We start from the raw sequence: 21,483 nt of genomic DNA, 5'->3' as shown, positions 1-21,483 counted from the left end.
CATCATCATCATGGATGCAAGTCCTCTGGAATGGTGGTTGAAAAAGGAAGGGACATCTGACTCTTTAGTACGTCTGGCACGTAAATATCTTGCAACACCAGCCACAACAGTGCCATGCAAACACCTGTTTGTAAACAAGAAGCGGGCAGCATTATCTCCTGAAAATGTAAACAAACTTGTCTGAGTGATTGGCTGAACAAGAAGTAGGACTGAGTGGACTTGTAGGCTCTAAAGTTTTACATTGTTTTATTTTTGAGTGCAGTTATTTTTTTTGTACATAGTTCTATATAAGAACATAAGAGTGGCCATACTGGGTCAGACCAAGGGTCCATCCAGCCCAGTATCCTGTCTGCTGACAGTGGCCAATGCCAGGTGCCCCAGAGGGAGCGAACCTAACAGGCAATGATCAAGGGATCTCTCTTCTGCCATCCATCTCCACCCTCTGACAAACAGAGGCAAGGGACACCATTCCTTACCCATCCTGGCTAATAGCCGTTAATGGACTTAACCTCCATGAATTTATCCAGTTCTCTCATATTAGCCATTAATGGACTTAACCTCCATGAATTTATCTAGTTTTCTTATAGTTGTAAATTGCACTTTCACGATAAAGAGATCACACTACAGTATTTGTATTAGGTGAATTTCTTTTGTTTTTTACAGAGCAAATATTTGTAATAAAAATAAATATACAGTGAGCACTGTACACTTTGTATTCTGAAACCAATATATCTGAAAATGTAGAAAACATCAAAAAATATTTAAATAAATGGTATTCTATTATGCTTTAACAGTGCGATTGTGATTAATTTTTTTAATCGCTTGATAGCCCTGCTTTGAACACTTTACCCTGATCCAGTAAAACATTTAATTTTGTGCTTAATATTAAGCCTATGGGTAGTCCCATTGCAGAATACTTAATCCTGCCTTGAGTGCAGGGGACTGGACTAGAAGACCTCTCGAGTCCCTTCCAGTTCTATGCTTAGTGTCTTGCAGTGCTTAGTGCTGTGGGCATCTACACCTGTATGTTGCCACTTGGAAACTATTGACACAATGTAGTAACCTTAATGCAGCAGAGCAGAAGAAATGCCAGCAAGGCAGTCCCACACCCTGGAATAAACAAGTAGCCTCCATACTAGATCTTGGTGCAAAGAGGGGCTTTCCAACTGGAGAACAGTTTGACACTTAAACTTCAAACCCAGGGGTTTGTGTCATTTCTGCTAAGGATTTAACAATTTGCAACAAAGGTTTTCCCACTTCAACCCAGCTCCTCCCAGAGCTGACACAGAAGTCAGAGGGTTGTAATGGTCCAGCTTCCCTTACCTGCTACGGTGGAACAGAAAAGGGGGCTGAATTCATGCGCTCTGGGCTCCAACCCGGGACTAGGCATTAACGGCGTCCCAGACGATGTTAGGGGATTTGTGGTCATCAGCCGTAGCAGAAACGCTGATCTAGCAGAAACAAAACAAGTTACATAGTGGCTGGCAAGTGTGACATCTGTGTGTAAAGTGCTACTCCACCCAGCTCTGTATTCATACTGGGAAAAGCGAGGTCTGTTCACCAGGGGCCTGATTCTCGGTTTCCCTGCACCTCGTGTAGTTCTTTGCATTGCAAAGGGAGCATGAAATACCACCATTCTGATTCGGCTGGGCTTTGCACTCACTTTGCATTGGCGTTAGTGACTACATGAGGTGCAGAGAAATGGCAAATGGGAACTAAGGATTGTAATTATTGACGGCCAATGGAAGATGCTGCTGAACTCTACTTCAACTCCTGAGAGCACCGACTGCTCCAGGCCGAACAGCAGCTGAGAATTAAAGCTGCTCACTCTCTCTTATTTTCTTTGTACTTACCAGAGGAAAGAGCTGAATTACTTGCCCAGGTCAGCTTAGCTGTTGCATATGAGTATACTGCACTCCGGGAAGGGTACAGATGGCTTGTTTGCTCTCCTTCAGAGCGTAGTGTGGGGTACCACTGCTTTTCAGTGCCTATTGGAAAGAAACTGATGCAGGCGACAACTTTCCATTGTCAGCTGCGGCGCAGACATGTATGTCAGTCAGTTCACCCACGCTTGTAAAGTGGAGTTCAGATCAGAAACTTGCCCCGGAGGGAAGGAAGAGGCTCAAAACTAGACAGGAACTTTCTGTCCTTGGTGTCAAAATAAATTTTCCGCCGGTGAGAAGCAGTGGTAGCATTTTGCTGTCCTCATCACCTGCACAGGCTGCACTCAATGTCTGCGTGTGTCTTTGCAACTTTGCCATCTGTTTGTTGAGTGGCGATTGTGTGGTCTCACCCACACTGCTGCTGTCTCTAGTTAGAGCTTATTGCTGTTCTCTCCTGTCCCCCTGGCTGTGTGCTGCTGGTTCACTCAGCTCACATCACTGCAGGATATCTGGGGAGCGGGGAAGTGATGGGGGAGGCAATAAGAAGCCACCCACAACACATATCCACACAGGAGTTTCTTCTTTGCTCGTGGGATGAGAGTTACTTTTAAGTGTAAAGAAATGAAAAAGGACAGTGACTGACTGAACTTAACCATACATAGATTAATACACAACTCATTTTGGATACCTCTCTGCCCCCGCCTTTGTTCGAGGCTGTCATATGGTGGCCCTTCTCCTGGGGAGCCCTCCTGTGGCAGGCCAAAGTACAACTGCCTCAGTGTCCCCCTTCTTCCAGGGTTCCCATTAACGCCATGCCTTTGTTTCCAGGTATAAATAGCCCTCTGCAGCGTCAATTTATTACAAAAAAAATCCCGCAACCATAATCTAACCCTCCCCCGTACAGTCTAAATAGTACAGTCAATCTTTCAAGTCCCAACAGTCTATCAGCACCCCACGTACAGCGTTGGCATCTCAGCACACTGCAGCTCTCCTGTACTGCTCCGACATCTCTCACCAGGCCTCACAACAGCCCCTATAGTACAGCTCCAGCATCTCTCACCACGCTCCAGCTCTCAGGTACAGCTCCGACGTCTCTCACCATGCCTCACAACAATAGTACAGCTCCAGCGTCTCTCACCACGCTCCAGCTCTCAGGTACAGCTCCGACGTCTCTCACCATGCCTCTCCAGCGTCTCTCACCACGCTCCAGCTCTCAGGTACAGTTCCGAAGTCTCTCACCATGCCTCACAATAATAGTACAGCTCCAGCGTCTCTCACCACACTCCAGCTCTCAGGTACAGCTCTGATGTCGCTCCCCACGCCTCACCCTGTCTACCTGCGGTGCTTCTCTGCCCACTTTCATTCTCAGGACTGATTCTAGTGCTTGCCAAGAGACATCAGCTGTCTTACTCCTCCATCATGCCTCAGCCTTCAGCTCTCCGGCTCAGGGAGCCATCAGGCATCTTCCTCCGCCACATTCAGCCCTCTCTGGCCTGGGGAAGTTTGTAGGTGACCCCGACTGCCTTTCTGCCTTTTGCTTTCACCAGCCTGATCTGGCTCCGTTGCTCAACCAGGGAACTCTGACCACTCTCTCCTTCAGAGGCATCCCCCCGTGTAGCTCTCAGCCCAGCTCTGCACTTCTTCTGTGCACTGTCTCAGGAGTCTGAGTTCTGAATTCTCCTTCAGGGCATCCATCGCTGAGCATTCTTCACTCTGGGTTCTGGACTCATAGGCAACTGGAGCAGGAAAGCTGGGCCTGATTTCATGGAAGGGATCAGCTACCCTGTTACAGAGGACAACCATAGTTTATCAGACAGCCAAGTCTGAGATCTAGCCCTTACCTTGCTTGTCTTAGGTAATATCTCCCTAGCTTATCTCATTTCTTCTTACACAGAAGATGGTAACCAATTTGACTGTCAGTAGCAGTCCAAGGAAATCATGGAGTGAATTTGAGGTGTTTTTTAATAGACCAGAGGTTCTCAAACTTCATTGCACCACGACTCCCTTCTGACAACAAAAATTACTACACGACCCTAGGAGGGGGGACTGAAGCCTGAGCCCCACCACCCCGGGGGGAGGAGGAAGCAGAAACCAATGCCCAAGGGCTTCAGCCCCAGGGTGGGGGGCCTGTAACCTGAGCTCCACCGCATAGGGCTGAAGCCTTCAGGCTTTGGCCCCAGGTGGTGGGGCTTGGGCTTTGGCTCCGGGCCTCGGGCATGGTGGCTTGTTAGGACCAGTGGCTGGAACGTGTGTGCGTGAAGTATACATGGGCCCCAGCAAGTCTATTGCCAACCTTGGCAACCCCATTAGAACAGGCTCGTGACCTACTTTGGGGTTGACCCACAGTTTGCGATCCACTGTAATAGACGATTGCCCACCCATTAACAGTAAAGGGTAAGCAGGCTGTAGGAATCCACAGAGAATCTGGTGGCTTTGTTAGGACCAGTGGCTGGAACGTGTGTGCGTGAAGTATACATGCATTCCTGCTGAAAACCACCCGCATGAAAGCAGCACCTACTTTCTTAACAGATGTGCTCCTTGGGTGTGTTCAAAAAAACCCCCATAGTTTTATTCTTCAGGCAAGACGTGGTGGTGGATTCCATTTGCATCATCATCCACCCACTTTTTACTGAGCTCCACTGAGTTACTCCTGGGAATGCCCTTTTGAGGCAACAGGCGTATAGGGGGCGTGGTGGTGGTGGGATTTCCACTTATGACAATTTGTCCTACACAACTATTATTTCTGATGGCGAGGTGCAAGAAAGCAACCTGATTTTCAAATTCCCAACTTGAACTTAACAAAAGGATTTTTTCCCCACTGTAAACGCAACATATTTGTTATGGACATCAAGACATGACAATAAGGGAACCTAACAATGCCACTTGCACAGAGTGGCTGTTAAGAATAAAACTACTTTTTACAGTTTGGATGGACTCTGGCAACCATGTATCTAGAGGAGCTGAATGGCAGTTTCATCAGTTGTGAAGGGGACCTACTTTTGCTTTTAAATTAAGTTGCACTGTTGAGCTAACAATAGCAAAAGAGAACACAGGTGCCATCGAAGTCTCCCCTGGTAGAAGCGTTAATGGTATTTTGGCCCCATCCAGACCTGTGAGAAAACTGGTGGACAAAAAGAAAATGCAAAGTGAAAGAATCAGTTGAAAAGAAAAGAGTTTAAAAGAGTAACAAAGGTGAAAGATTCAAGTTAATGCAGAGTAAAGAACGCGGGAAAGAAAAAGGCAATTCAATCAAGTTAGCAGTTAACACTTTTAAGTGTTATGAGCATAGCAGACGGTTAAAAAGAGAGACAAACAGTTAATTCTATTTAAAGAGCTATCATGTTCAGAAATTAAAAACAAGTGAAAAGAAAGAAAAAAACTCCCCCAAATTTGTAGCCAATAGATCCAAAGAAACTAAAGGGAAAGTGGACAAGTATGGTTTTGATTTTCATTAAATACAAAAATATTAAGTCCTGCGAGGGCTTTGAGAAGGGACCTCAGGATTCTACACATCCTACGTGAGATTAATAAAATCCAGAATCTAGGACAACTGACTCAGATTGGTATTAGATTATTAATATATCCCAATTAGTCATTTTAGCAATACCATTGACTACGTGTTTTGTAAAGTAATCAGATTTCATTGACAAATTTTATATTGCTGCTTTTCCCCCTTGCGCTGCAGAAGTCAATATGCATCTGTCTGGGCACTAGCATTGTAATAGAATGGATGACAGCAGGAACATACAGTTACATAATCCCAGGTGAACACATCTTTGGTTTCTCCTTTGTGTTAGTGTTTAGGGCACAGACTTGGATTTCAGGATGAAATCTGACTCGTTTTACCTGTGCAAGACTCCCATGCGTGTCACCATAGGAGTCCTATTGAAGTCAATGGGAGTTTTACGTTGCCCTGGGACTCTTATTGTAACTCTCCCATTGATGGGGCAATGAATTTTAAAAAGACAAATATTCCATTAGGAAATTCCTGGTCAGTTAAAACCATAGGATCCAAGCCAGGGAGGTGGTCAGGACATTGACCAGGATTCATTGCTATGAAGCCTTGGGGCCGTTACTGAAATCTTCCAGCGTGACATTTAATAAAGGAGTGAACTTGTTTGAAATGTCATTAACATTAAGAATATGCTTAAAAATATTTACACCATAAGGACCAAATCCCATTCCCTGCTACATCCAGGCAGCTGTTTTCAATAAGGTGGTGTGGCTAAAACTGAGGGCAGAATTTGGCCTTAATATAGGAAAAAACTGCATCTTGTGCAAGTATTTTTTGGTCAGGACAAAAGACCCATTCAGGAAAGCAGCCGCAAAGACATGTGACACAGATACAAATTTTAATATTTTTGCCAGCAAAAGCTAAGTAACTGTAGTAGCATTTCCGTAGCTTGCTAAACAAATTTACCATTATGCTGCCTAGCAGTTACCACCGCTACCTTTATATGATATAGTGTTACCTGACTTCCTTCACGATGAAATTCGAGCCAAGTTTTACTTTAGTATTCATGGGGTTTAAGCCCTGCTGTCATCCTCTCATAGATGGAATGGTGGATTTTCAAAAGAAAAATGTTCCATTAAGAAATTATGTGGTCACTGAAAACCAGCCATGGAAAGGGGATGGAGGACTTCACTGCACTCCAGTGACCTTAATGGAGAGGCATCTGTTTACAGCAGTGCCTAATTTGATCCACTGGCTTTTACCCCCACTGTTTGACCTAATCTGTAGATTACCTAACCCAGTCCTGATCTTTGCATGTTCACAGTGCCTCCCTGTATTTTGTTCTGCCACATGTTATTAGAGAGACAAGGTGGGTGAGGTAAAAGACGGTTACTCACCGTTGTAACTGTTGTTCTTCGAGATGTGTTGCTCATATCCATTCCATTAGGTGTGCGCGCGCCGCATGCACGATCGTCGGAAGATTTTTACCCTAGCAACACCGGCGGGTCGGCTGTGGAGCCCCCTAGAGTGGCGCCTTCATGGCGCTGAATATATACCCCAGCCGACCCGGCGCCCCCTCAGTTCCTTCTTGCCGGCTACTCCGACAGCGGGGACGGGGGGCGGGTTTGGAATGGATATGAGCAACACATCTCGAAGAACAACAGTTACAACGGTGAGTAACCGTCTTTTCTTCTTCGAGTGCTTGCTCATATCCATTCCATTAGGTGACTCCCAAGCCCAACTTAGGTGGTGGGGTCGGAGTGAGACAATGCTGTGTGCAAAACCGCTGATCCGAAGGCAGCATCGTCCCTGGACTGCTGCACTAGTGCATAGTGAGCTGTAAACGTGTGGACTGATGACCAAACCGCCGCTCTACAAATGTCCTGTATCGGAACATGTGCCAGGAAAGCAGTCGAGGAGGCTTGGGCCCTCGTGGAGTGAGCGGTGAGGTGTGGTGCTGAGACACCTGCCAGGTCATAGCAAGTCCGGATGCAAGACGTAATCCAGGAGGATAGGCGTTGTGAGGAGACCGGTGAGCCTTTCATTCGGTCGGCCACTGCAACGAAGAGTTGCGTCGTCTTTCTAAAGTGCTTTGTGCGGTCAATATAGAAGGCCAGGGCCCTTCGTACGTCCAGGGAATGCAAACGTTGGTCCTGGCGAGTGGCATGTGGTTTGGGATAAAAGACCGGGAGAAATATGTCCTGGTTGATATGAAAAGGAGAAACCACCTTAGGGAGAAAGGCAGGATGTGGACGAAGCTGCACTTTATCCTTATGGAAAACTGTATAAGGGGGCTCGGATGTAAGCGCCCTGAGTTCAGAAACGCGCCTTGCTGAGGTGATGGCTACGAGGAAGGCTGTCTTCCAGGATAGGTACAAAAGTGAACAGGTGGCTAGTGGTTCGAATGGAGGACCTGTGAGCTTGGAGAGAACCAGGTTGAGGTCCCACGTCGGGACGGGCTGACGATGTTGAGGGTACGTCCGGTCTAAGCCCTTGAGGAATCTAACGACCATCGGGTTAGAGAATACCGAGGACGCGAGTTCCCCTGGGTGAAAGGCCGATATAGCGGCCAGGTGAACTCTAATTGAGGAAATCGCCAACCCCTGTTGTTTTAGGGAGAGGAGATAGTCCAAAATGAGGGGAATGGGTGCCTGCAACGGGGATGTGGCTCGTTGTTCGCACCAACAGGAGAACCGCTTCCATTTGGCCAGGTACGTGGTCCGTGTTGAGGGCTTCCTACTGCTCAGTAGAATCTGTTGCACAGAGTGCGAGCATTGCTGCTCTGCCTGGGTGAACCATGGAGCAGCCACGCCGTGAGGTGGAGTGATTGGAGGTCGGGGTGACGCAACCGGCCGTGGTCCTTAGAGATGAGATCCGGATCCAACGGAAGCGGGATCGGTGTCTGAACCGAGAGCTCCAACAGTGTGGTGTACCAATGTTGTCTCGGCCACGCAGGAGCGATCAGAATTACCCGTGCCTGGTCTCTGCGCAGTTTGAGCAGTACCTTGTGGACCAGAGGAAACGGAGGGAAGGCATAAAACAGGTGGTCTTTCCAGGGAAGCAGAAAGGCGTCCGAGAGGGAGCCCGGAGCTCGACCTTGTAGGGAGCAGAACACGTGGCACTTCCTGTTGTCTCGAGATGCAAACAGGTCTATCTGGGGAAACCCCCACCTCTGGAAGATGGAATGTATGATGTCCGGACGGATAGACCACTCGTGCGTTTGGAAGGACCTGCTGAGCCGGTCCGCTAGAGTGTTCTGGACTCCAGGGAGGAACGATGCCGTGAGATGGATTGAGTGGGCGATGCAGAAGTCCCACAGGCGAATGGCCTCTTGGCATAGAATTGACGAACGTGCTCCTCCTTGTTTGTTGATGTAGAACATGGCCGTGGTGTTGTCGATGAGAACTAACACACAGCGGCCACGTAGGAGACTGAGGAATGCCTGGCACGCCAGGCGTACCGCCATCAGTTCCCGAACATTGATGTGTAGGGCTAACTGGGATGCAGTCCACAGGCCCTGGGTATGGTGTTTGTTGAGATGGGCGCCCCACCCCAGAGATGACGCGTCTGTGACCAGGTGCAGGGAGGGTTGTGGGGCGTGAAATGGCATCCCCTCGCAGACCACATTGTGATCTAGCCACCAGGTGAGGGAGGCCAGGATCGAGTTCGGGACCGTGACCACCATGTTCAGGCTGTCCCGATGTGGACGGTATATTGATGACACCCAAGTTTGAAGCGGGCGAAGTCGAAGTCTGGCATGCCTGGTTACGTACGTGCAGGAAGCCATGTGACCCAGCAGGGTGAGGCACGACCTCACCGTGGTAGTTGGGAAGGCCTTGAGCCCTTGAATGAGGTTCGTGATGGTGCCAAAGCGATTGTCTGGCAGGATGGCTTGTGCACGACTGGAGTCTAGAACTGCGCCGATGAATTCTATTCTCTGGGTAGGTTCTAGAGTGGATTTGTCCTTGTTGAGTAGGATGCCCAACTCGCTGAATGTGTGCACTATTTTGTGGACGTAAGCTTGAACTTGCTCCTTGGTGCGACCGCGCACCAGCCAGTCGTCTAGGTACGGGAACACCTGTATCCCTTGCCGACGAAGGTACGCTGCCACGACCGCCATACATTTCGTGAACACCCTTGGGGCCGAGGATAGGCCGAAGGGAAGTACTGTAAATTGGTAGTGCACCGTGTTTACCACGAATCGCAGGAAACGTCTGTGAGGTGGGTAAATTGAGATATGAAAGTATGCGTCTTTCATGTCGAGGGCGGCGAACCAGTCTCCAGGATCGAGGGAAGGGATGATGGCCCCCAAAGAGACCATGCGGAACTTCAACTTTACTACGAATTTGTTGAGTCCGCGCAAGTCCAAGATGGGCCGCAGACCTCCTTTGGACTTGGGGATCAGGAAGTAACGGGAATAAAATCCCCTGCCCCTTAACTCTATCGGAACCTCCTCTATAGCCCCCATGGCCAGGAGCGTAGAAACCTCCTGCATAAGAAGTTGCTCGTGAGAAGGGTCCCTGAAGAGGGACGGGGAAGGGGGGTGGGAGGGGGGGATAGAAGAAAACTGGATAGCGTATCCCCTCTCCACCGTGCGGAGGACCCAACGGTCCGAAGTTATAAGGGACCAAGCACGGTGGAAGTGGGAGAGGCGATCCCGAAAGGAGGGAGCTGGATCCTGGGGGATGACTGGGGCGCCGTCCTCGACCGCACCTTCAAAAGTTCTGTCTCGGACCTGAAGGTGGTCTTGGTGGCCCTTGGTTTTGACCAGGTTGAGGGCCAGCCCATCTTCTCCTACCACCTCGCCCTCGCCTTCTGGCAGGGTCCTGTCTCTGACGAGGTGGAGGGGGGTAAAACTGTTGAGGCTGGGGCCTAAATGGTCTGCGCTGGGGACCCGCAACATGCATCCCCAAGGAGCGCATGATTGTCCTGGAGTCTTTGAGGCTCTGTAATCGAGAGTCCGTCTTCTCCGAGAACAGCCCCTGTCCTTCAAAGGGCAAATCCTGTAGGGTCTGCTGTAATTCAGGGGGCAAACCCGAAACTTGGAGCCAGGAGGTCCTACGCATAGCGATACCTGTGGCCAGGGTCCTTGCGGCCGAGTCCGCTATGTCCAGGGAGGCCTGTAAGGAGGTCCGAGCCACCTTCTTACCCTCCTCAACCATGGCTCCAAACTCTTCCCTGGACTCTTGGGGAATCAACTCCTTAAACTTCCCCATAGAGTTCCAGGAGTTGAAATTGTAGCGGCTCAGTAGCGCTTGTTGATTCGCCGCTCTAAGTTGTAGCCCTCCGGCTGAGTAAACCTTACGGCCGAACAGATCAAGCCGCTTAGCCTCTTTTGATTTTGGCGCTGCAGCCTGCTGGCCGTGGCGCTCTCGTGCATTCACTGATTCCACCACCAGTGAGCACGGTTGGGGGTGTGTGTACAAATACCCATAGTCTTTAGATGGGACAAAGTATTTCCTTTCCACCCCTCTCGCAGTGGGTGGAATGGAGGCAGGAGTCTGCCATATCGTATCCGCGTTCGTTTGGATCGTGCGGATCAAGGGTAACGCCACCCTCGAAGGGGCATCCGATCCAAGGATGTTCACGATCGGGTCGTGCACCTCCACTATCTCCTCCGTCTGCAGGTCCATGTTACGGGCCATTCTGCGCAGGAGATCCTGGTGAGCCCGAAGATCTATCGGAGGGGGACCCGTGCATGAAGTGCCCGCCACTGCCTCATCCGGAGAGGAGGAGGAGGACGCCTCTGGTGGTAGTGGATCCAAGGGGGGGTCCCGGTCCCCCTGGTCTTGGGTCGGAGCATCACCGGCACTTGGGTCCACGGTGTCGGGTGGTGTGGACACAGAAGCCTCTACGCCTCCAGGCGGAGGCCGAGAGATGGTGGATTCTGGGGCCCTTCTGACCGAGTGACCCGAGCGAGAGGTCGATGGTAACGGAGCCCCTTGCTCCTGGTGGTACGCCCACGGGGTCCAAAACGACCAGTGAGATGGTCCATGAGGGTGGTCCTCTGCCCTCTCCTGCCAATGGCCCAAGTCTCGTTCCTCGGCCTGCCCCTGAGGGGGGTATGCCGATCTCGACAGGTCCTCTGAGGATCGAGACGCTGATCTTGACGGCCATGGCGGTGCCGTGAAAGATGGAATGATTCCCGTGGTCTGCGGTGCCGCACGGTGCCGGTCCGGAGATGATCTATCTCTGTGCGGTGCCGGCGATCGGTGCCGGGACCGCGACCGGTGCCGATGACCTCGTCGGTGCCGGGAATCGGATCTGGACCTCGACGAGGACCTAGAGTATGCCCGGTGCCGGGATCGGCCCCTCGGCGTCGAGCGTCGAGCGTGGCGGTGCCGAGAACTACGTCTCGACGTTGACCGGTGCCGACGATCATATCGGTGCCGAGACGTAGAGCGGTGCCGCGAAGAAGATCTTGACCGCGAGTACGACCGGTGCCGAGACGTTCGGTGCCGGGACTGCGAGCGGCGTGGGGACCTGCTTCGGGACCTGGATCGGCGCCGAGGTTCCAGCCCTTGTGATGGAGGGCGCATCAAGGCAGGTTTCCCTCTTGACTGTACCGGGCGAGTCAACGGTGCAGTCGGTGCCGGTGGTTGAGGCGGTGCCGGCTCCGTGAGAGCTATCAAGTCTCTCGCCGCCGCGAAGGTCTCTGGAGTCGACGGGAGACACTGTATCACCGCCGGCCTCGGTGGAGACGCTATTTGCACCGGACTCGACGGCCTCGGCGCCGGAGTCGACGGTGCTGGAGGAGCCTGTTTCCGATGCTCCATCGGCGGACGCGGCTCTACCCCCGGCACTGGGGGAGCCGGTGTCTTCGGCGCGGACGTCCCCGTCTTATGGGCTTTTTTATGCCCTGGGGATAATGACCGGCGCCGCGGCACTTGCTGTGTTTGCGGTGCCGACGAGGTCCGGTGCCGGGGAGGCTTATCTGACGCCACTCGTGTGGTCTTCATAGCCGGTGCCGCCGGGGCACTGCGCACCGAAGTGCTAGGCACCGAAGTCTGGCCCGTGGAAGGAGTGTCCGGGCTAAGTGCCGCCTCCATTAGGAGTTGCCTGAGCCGAAAGTCCCGCTCCTTCTTGGTTCTTGGTTTGAAGGCCTTACAGATCTTGCATTTGTCTGTTTGGTGGGACTCTCCCAGGCACTTCAAACAGGAGTCATGAGGGTCGCTCGTTGGCATAGGCTTAGCGCAGGAGGCGCACTGCTTGAAGCCGGGAGCGTTGGGCATGAGCCCGGGCCCGCGGCCGGGGGAGAAAGGGGGAGACGACCCCCTTAACCCCCTGAACTACAATACAACTATAACAACTTTAAAAACTATTTAACTATAAACACTAGAACTACAACTATAACTATAACTCTGAATGATCAAGTAAGCTAGGGAGAGTGGAGAACAGCTACGCCGCGCTCCACAGTTCCAACGACCGTCAGGGGCGGTAAGAAGGAACTGAGGGGGCGCCGGGTCGGCTGGGGTATATATTCAGCGCCATGAAGGCGCCACTCTAGGGGGCTCCACAGCCGACCCGCCGGTGTTGCTAGGGTAAAAATCTTCCGACGATCGTGCACGCGGCGCGCGCACACCTAATGGAATGGATATGAGCAAGCACTCGAAGAAGAATATCTGTTATTGGACCAACCTCTGTTGATGAAGGAAACAAGCTTTTGAGCTTACAAAGAGCTCTTCTTCAGCTTGAAAGCTTGCCTCTCTCACCAACAGAAGCTGGTCCAATAAAAGATATTACCTCACCCACCTTGTCTCTCTATTATTACTTCAGATAGTACTAGATTAAAACAATAGTATAGGTTTTACAAAGGGATGTTCAATACATTGAAAGGCAACACATTTAAACCCGATAAAAGGAAATACCTTTTCCATACAACACACAGTTATCCCATAGAACTCCCTGCCACCATGACGGTAGGTTTCAGAAAAAGGATTAGACCTTTAGAAAGAGAGAAAATAGCAGAGGATTAAAAATAAATCAAAAAGCCCAGGTTTTTTTAGAAGGAATATAAAACCTCGTGCTTCAGGATAGAAACCAATCTTCAATTAACTTAAACTAATTAATTAAGCGAGGAAGAAACTTTCCCTATGGGCAGGTTATCCCATAGCAGCCTATAGCAGGATTTCTTGCATCTCCCTTTGAAACAGCTAGGACAGGCTACTGTGAGAGAGAGGATACAGGATTAGATGGACCATTGTTCTGATCAAATATGGCTACGTTCTTACCTCACTGCTTTGTAGCTGCTGCCCGTAACACAGTCTAAATGGAACCCCCTCCTCAAAAAAGAGACTTTGGAGAGTTTTTAAAAGCATGTTTATGTGACTGCACATCAATGTTTGTGTAAAAAGGATTTATGACAGTTTATACCACAAAGGTTACAGTAAGAAAAAGCACTTCTTTATGACAATAATTCACAAATTCACAAGGATCACTTTAATATACAAAGCAATTTCTACCATTCTGAAACACAAAGCAGCTAATATGTACATAGTGTTAATAAAATGCATTATAACTCAGTACAATTTTTTTTTAAACACAGATAAAGCACAAAAAGATTAAGTAAAAAAAAATTAAAGCAGGGATGTTTCTAGAATGTAGGGAATTGTAATAGGAACTTATTTCCCGCATCAAGGTTTCTTTGTTTAGTCATTTAACTCCCACAGAAATGCTGGAGTTAAGGTTGAAATACCCTGTTTTGTGCTGATAGTTTTGGGTAAAGGATCAGAAATGGGGTGAGGCGAGCTTTACCCTCTCCATCTTAAATTAAAAAATAATAACAATAGTTAATAATAATCCTTGCTCTAGAAACCTCCCTGAAAAACATTGTTCTAAAAACATTTCAAATTATAAATCTGGACTAGAAATTATTTATTTTTGACATGAACAACTGATATGTGGACAAGTCTGTGTGGGGTGCGTGGGAACAGTAGCTAGTTCCCACCTCTCTCTGCCCCTTCCCTTCCTCATCACAGAAAGTCCATACAAGCAGTAGAGTGTTAAATTTCATACAAATTTGCAGTTCTATAATTTTATTTCTTTTTAAATATAAGTAATTTCATTACACACACAATGGAGTGGCACCTGGATAAGATACAACTTGGGTAGAGCATCCTGCTGTCGCCGATTCTTAACCGTAACCATTTGCAGATGGCCGATGGGCACAAGACCCTATTCTTGTTGGTTCCCCCACTTCGTGTTATCCCAGATTTCCCCTTACTTCATAGAAAGGCTGCCTAAGGTTGAGACTCAACGAACTGATTTTGATAACAGTATGCTTCCAAGTCACAAGTACAACAAACGGTCAGCTTATGTTAAACGTGCTAACCTCGGATCATTAGCCCCCTTCCCCTACCCAATGTATGTCTCCTGAGGACAGTAAACTTTCCCTATTTCTTGCTGGTGAGAATGAGATCTAAAATTACCATCTAGTGAGCCAAAAAGTGCAGCTGAGACCTGCACTTGCAGTACCAGAATGTAGACAGGTCAAGATCTTGAATTTGTGCTAGGCAAATTTGCCTGTTCAATTCTCTTCACAGGCTATGATTTAAATACACTTACAAAAAACACTGCAAGCTGAAAAACCTGAAATACAAACCCTTTTTACAAACTGAATCTGGTCCCTCTTCCCCAAAGAGACAGAAATATTCAAGCTACATCCATCAATAGAGCTGAACCTACCATGAGCCAATGCCAGCTGGAACTTAGGACCCTGTTTGTATATCAGGTTGAATCCTCCCAAACTAGCTTAGCTTGTGATATGTTCAGGTCCCTCTCGGATCAGTATCTTTTATAACTAGCAAATTCAGAAAATCAAGGAAACCACTCCTTCGTCACAGTCCACACAAACCGTGAATGTACAGGACATTTGAAAAGTTTACATTACAAGGATTCAGGGTATAGCTAAGTCATTCATTCCCCTCATTGCCACTGCAAAAGAGAGTTAGCTGTGCTTTTTTCTTTTTTTTAAACTGAATGGGCGTGTTATCATTAGATGCACCTCTATTTCCTGGTATGTAGAATCTGTAAATCCTTTTGCATTTGTTTTCTTGGGATGCAGCTCCGGAAATGTGCAGCTAGATCTCAAACTGGGGACAGGGGACTAACGTGATGAAAAGGTTTCAGTTTCCCTTCCAAATTAATTCCCCTTTCTCACTTGAGTTCTTTGAACTAGTTCTGTTTTGTCTAAAAATAATTTAACATTCGTCCTGTTTGTGTTCCTAAGAGACAGAATGAGATTCTTACACTACACCCCGGTATCTAGCCTTTTGGTACTGCCAGTTCAGATCCCTTGCTATTTGGAAGTAGCACTTGCTGAAAGTCAGGTGCTAACAGGCTTCATGCTGAAAGCTCTTCATGAAAGAGTCAACAGATTTGTGGAGAGGAGTGAGAGTCACAAACAAGTAGTAGGTCTGTAATAACCATGTCAGGGAGCTTTTCAAGCAAAGCGAATATCCAATTGCTCTAAGGTTTTTTTCTTTTTGTAAAAGTGCACATTTTATCAAACATTTACAAAGCATATCACGTAACAAAAATAAATATACCACCTTTCCTTTAGGTCATTGGCGAATGGTCTGTCACTAACTCTGTTCTCAGGGCAAAAAATGGCCAGACAAACAGGATCTCAGAAATGCAGAGAAACCCTCCAATAACTGCCACAGGTTTGTGACCACTGATAATGAAATCACTTTAAAGTGTAGACTTGTTCTTGCTTTAACCTGCAAAAAACACTGGCTGTCTGTTTTAAAAATAAGCAGAGACCAGTTTTAATTAACAGATGACTGCCTGCAGCTGCTGTCTACTGGAAGCCCAGATTAAAAAACGGTAGTACAAATTTAGATCAGAAATGTTACGTATAGGGTGGTTTGTCCTTGTTAAATTAACCTTTATTTTTTCCTGAGTCTTTGTATGGTTCCAAACACCCCACCACCTTTCTGGTCAACATTTAGTACCAGACAAGCCAGTAGGTCTGAGACAAACCATAGAACAACCAAAAGCAGCCTACAGATGACTTTGTCCTGAAGAGCATGACTGGCTGGAATTGTGCTTTCAGATACTAGCAATGCTGCTGGCAACTATCCAAATCTGGTGAAATCATTGGTCAAATAAAAATGCATAGCCCCTACACCATGAGTTAAAAAAGAAAAAAAAAGTTTTACGAGTGGTTTCTTAGTAAAACCTCTTCCAATTATTTTTGCCTTTGTTATATAGCTGCCAAAGACACAAAGCACAAAAGTGAATAATTTTGAGGGAGGGGGGAGTTTTTAAACAATTGTTTACATTATTTCAAAATCTCCGTCTAAGAAAAACACAATAGCCTTGAAAGATGAAATAAAATCCTTTAAAATGGGTAAATGAACAACAGCACACATAAAAAATCAATAATAAGCGCCTGAATAATGCAGCCCAAACCTACTGAAAATGTAAGCGTGCGCACACTCACACACACACAAAAGTAAAAATTGTTTCTGACCTCAATATACTATAATACTCAGCATTCCTGACTTAAAAGCTCTCAGAGCTGTAGATTATATACTGTGTGTGTGTGTATATATATATATATATATATGTACATATTATACATATGTATTTTTTCCAAGAATATCTAAATTAAGAGAGCACCTCTGACAATATCTTAACTGCCTGCTTGGTGCCTTTGTTTTGAAAAATAATGACATTACAAAAATTATATTTGAAATCAATTCTTGTTTATTATGAACATAATGGATCTAGCCCTTTCTAACCCTCTCTTCAGTTAAACCAGGCTATCGACGCTTGAAAACTCACAACCGTGAGATATAAAACAAGCCTCCCATTTAGTTTCAGCAGAATTTCTGTTCTACAGCAAAATGGCCCTAATTTATAAAAGCTGACTACCCCCAACACCTTGCTGTTTGTTACTGGATTCCTGTATTGTCTTTTTCTTTCCCTTTTTGGCCAATGTGAATAGTAAAGCATATACTGGTAAACTCAGCCAGCCCTGTACTTGGTCTAATATGATAATTTTTATTCTTGACTTGTTTCATTTCCATTAAAGAAATTCAAGTCCCCAAATCCTCAATGCTGCATGCACAAAAATAAAGATTCTTGTAGATCTTTGGGTAGTATAGAAGGCTTAACTTTTTTGCGTGTGCAACCTTAATGCTGATGAGGGTCTGGATTGTTAACCCTGAAGATTCTAGCCACAGGACATGTACAGCATGGACATTAGCAATGCGAGCTTTCCCACACTGCCCAGTCAATATGTTTCCACTTTGTCCTGGAAGGAGCACTTCTGGGGCTAACAGTTCAGTCTCCACAACTATTCAGTTCTTGGTCTCTCTCTGCTGAGAGACTATTAACAAAGGTGCTAATTAATGCCAATTATCTAAAAGGAACAGATCTGAGATCATCAACTAATTTCATGCAGGTTCACCACAAAACCCAAGTTTTTGTAAATAGTTGGTTCTGTAGTGAGAAAAACCCTGCTTCACGTAGAGTATTAAAAAGCTTTTTTAATTCTCAGAGCTGGAGTTATTACATATAATTGTTTAAATCAGGCAATCAGTAGTCCATTCCTGCAATATCATCAGGGATTCTGCTTCTAGCACTAATTCTGAGACGATACCATGCATTTATAGTAAGCTATTTGTCTAGAGTGGGGGCACAGATTCACTCCAATATATGTATTCTCCATCTTTAAGAATCTGCCAATTTTAATAAAAGCACATTTGAGAATTTGGGGGCTTTCCTTAAGTTTGCATCACTAAACTCATAAAGTGACCTCTAAATTTTAAAAAAATAAAATAAAAAAGGAGGCTCAATCCTCTACTGCAGATAAAAATAGGCCATGTATAAAAACTACTTGACAATCTTAGATTTGAAAACTTATCCTTTCATAATCCTGATACTCATGTTCCGGTTTTGTTTAATTTGACATACCAACAAAACTTGACCTGAAGTTATCTCTGACCCAAGATTAAACAATAATGCTACAAGTTTAACCTTGCTCTTTCTTAAACCTCTTGGAAACCGAATGCCCTCTCAAATAAGAAAGCCAGAACTTTTAATACTGCTAACAGCTGTTTGAGTCAATTGGTTACAGTCCTCTCAGTCTCTTTTATTATAATGCCATCTTGGCTGTCTCACCATTTAAAAGGATCTTAAATTTGAAAATTTACCTTAAACAGATTGAGTGAACAGGAGAAACTATTAGCTAATACTTAGATAGCCTAGGCATTAGTACAGACCATAGTCTTGTGTGTATGTCTATATACACAAAGCTTGAAATAATAACCAGGACCTGAGATCCAGAGCAAACTTATTTCATCAAATGACCAAGTTAAAACATCACAGTCTGGCTTTAAAGGGCCAATACACAAACTAAGCATGATTCTTTTTGACACACAATGGAAATCCTAATGTTGAGTACAGAGTTCACTGTTTTTAACATGATACATCTACTGTTTCTTGCCATGTATTTCTGGGAAAAATAGCTATCCCCTCAGTGCATACTCAAGGGCCCGATCCTGCAAATGTTTGACACATGTGAGTAACTTTACTCAATAAGTAAAGTATTTGCTGGATCTGGCCCTTTACATTAAAACCATCCACTGAATAAATTATGTACATTTATGGTTAGGATGGGCAGGTTCATAGTCAATATTTTCCCCAAACACAGTTCTCACCCTAAAAGTGGGATTCAGTAGGGAATATTTAGTCACATTTGTAGTCCTCATATTTGAAGTTGTCTTACAAAGATGAATTTTAAGTAGAGAGGGAGGCCTCAGGGTTTGAAAAAGAATTTAGCAAACCAGTGTTCAACATAAAAGTAATGCAGATAACCTACTTATTTGAGTAGAGCTGAGACACTCAGAGGAATTCCATGTTCATCAATGAATTTATACATGGAGTTGGTGATATAGTTGTCTTGAATAAAAACAGGTAGGGCTTTAAGCATTACTCTTGTTTACTATGTAACAGTCCTCTAAACAAAAGCTGTTCACTATTGTACCTTTGTGTACTTTGAGTTCATTTCCCATCCAATATCCAGATGTTTCACTCAGTTGGTGATTTCTTTTAGTGTATTCAAAATATTGAACACACAGACACACACACACACACCTACTGCAAGAAGCAACAACTGACAAATAATGGAGCTAATTTCAAGGAAATGGTTTCTGAGGTATGGAGAAGCTTTTATCAATCTAGAAGGCGGAGAGATTACAGATGACACACCAAAAAGCCTCCTGGGCTAGTTTAATAATTTTCTCTCCATACTAAGAATCTGTATATGAAGCTCCCTTCATTTGGCATGTCACTCAGCCATATATTTGAATTGTTTATAATGCATATGTATCAATTTGGCAACCATTGCTTCTTCATTGCACCATACCTACTTTTATATATATGTGGTCCACAAAGTACTTCAGGCCAAGAGGATGGGGGTGATTCTGTCCCTAAGGCAATCAAAAGAGGTCAGCACAAACTCTTGAAATCATACAAAAGAACCCCCTCTCCCCCAAGTCTTCACAAATGAACATTATTACTCCTTGAAAATGATGGGGGGCATGAGAAAGAAGTCTTTTCTTCTTCTTCTTCTTCTTCTTTTTCACGCTCAGGATAGTTGTGATGAAAATAATCTCTTGGGAGGAGAAGTGGAGGCAAGTGTTTGAACATTCACAGTTTAATGCAAAGCACAGACGAATTAAATTCTGAAGTTGCTTTCAGGCAGTTTCGCGCATAGAAAAAAAAGAAATGTTTAGAAAATAAAAAGTTTACTTTGTCTTTCTGGTTGTGGGCAAAACCAGTCTCTATCCCACCTTGACAAGTGAAAATGGGATCCAAAATTAATCTGATTTGTGGCAGTAAAGGTCCTTAAGTGCTTTTAGCTCCTCAATCAGTGTCTTGTTTTGGTTTTCAAGCACAGCCACTCGGTTTTCTAGACATTTCACATATTCTTTCTTCTTTCTGCGACACTCACGTGCTGCCTCCCTGTAAAGCAAAAGAGGCCGTTCAAACTCAGAACATTTGAGACCATGAGCTGCTTTCGAGCTTGATTGTTCAGGTCAAACTGCCAAAGCAGTATCAGTGTTTTCAGAACCTGGCTGTAGAATTAGAGGTATTTGTAATTCAGGAAGAAATTAAGTATATAATGATTTACATTTCAAATCATGAGCATATCAAAATCACAAGGATCACTCCATTATATAAGTAGCAGCAAATAAACACTAACAAAATTCTGCCCAGTTTAGAACGTGACTCTGAATGCTATCGTAACTATGGTGGCCTTTGTGTTGCGTACATCACTTTGCTATCATTTCACTGGGTTCTATAATAAGGATTAAGATGAGTAAAAAACGAGCATAAGAGCAATGTTCATCTTACTAGTAAACCCATCCATTTGCTATGGCACAACTGAATAATGACAGCAGTGATAAAAAAATGTTTTGTTTACCCAATGCAACAGAAGCTATACTTAAGGCACTCATGTATTTGTCCTCTACCTGTACCAAACCTTGTTAACAATGCCCTCATTTTATTGATACTGTTCATATCACTACACTTAATATTACAGCATTTCAGTCTTAGCAACCACATGGACACAATACACAATTAGCTTACCAATGTCTATTGTATCAATAATGCAAGGACCAAAAAGTGTTGAAGTAAGCTTCAACACAGTAAGCCACAGGGCTGCTTTGTAAAAACTGGTGCTGGAGCCCCCTAACTCAGATATCAGTCCTCTAGGCGCAGTGATGGTATCAGAATGCTAACAGCATCAATGAAAAATACCTCTACAGTGCCAAACTAAGTGCTAAGCATCCTTGAAGCAATAACACAGAGGCAAAAACTTTACTAGTTCCTAAATTATCAGCACCAAAGTGCAGAGGAAAAACAGGTGTCAAAATGCCACAATACTGCACTGAAGCAACCAGAGGCAAGAACTTCAAACATGAATAAATGTGTACCACACCTGACTGGAAGGCTGGATAAAAGATCTGTAAAGGATACCTAGCTAGGGGGCACTGGGATCTGGTAAAAAGCTGTAGCAACCAGGACATTTGGAAGGCAATATTTACAGGCAACAAGGAGTGGGTGTGACAGCCAGTCTCTGCCCTGGATGTGCTTGCTCCCTCTTTGAAGGGGAATTCTGGAGTCACC

The 21,483-nt window shown here is 45.8% G+C and overlaps 1 protein-coding gene across 3 annotated transcripts in view; it reads right to left on the bottom strand.

Annotated features, from left to right (window-relative positions):
• Window positions 1-16,664: 16,664 nt before the first annotated feature.
• The window catches only part of CREB1 (cAMP responsive element binding protein 1), a 44,145-nt gene continuing 39,326 nt past the window's right edge, over window positions 16,665-21,483 (bottom strand). For all 3 annotated transcript variants that reach the window (XM_034785249.1, XM_034785250.1, XM_034785251.1), the window contains one exon: window positions 16,665-20,313. In XM_034785249.1, the coding sequence (XP_034641140.1) occupies window positions 20,169-20,313 (145 nt within the window). In that variant the 3' untranslated portion in view covers window positions 16,665-20,168. The remainder of the gene's footprint in view (window positions 20,314-21,483) is intronic.

This window comes from Trachemys scripta, chromosome 11, assembly GCF_013100865.1.
Source record: "Trachemys scripta elegans isolate TJP31775 chromosome 11, CAS_Tse_1.0, whole genome shotgun sequence".
Taxonomy (NCBI): domain Eukaryota; kingdom Metazoa; phylum Chordata; order Testudines; family Emydidae; genus Trachemys; species Trachemys scripta.
The sequence above is the reverse complement of the archived record's forward strand: the minus strand, read 5'-3'. Positions and strand labels throughout refer to the sequence as shown.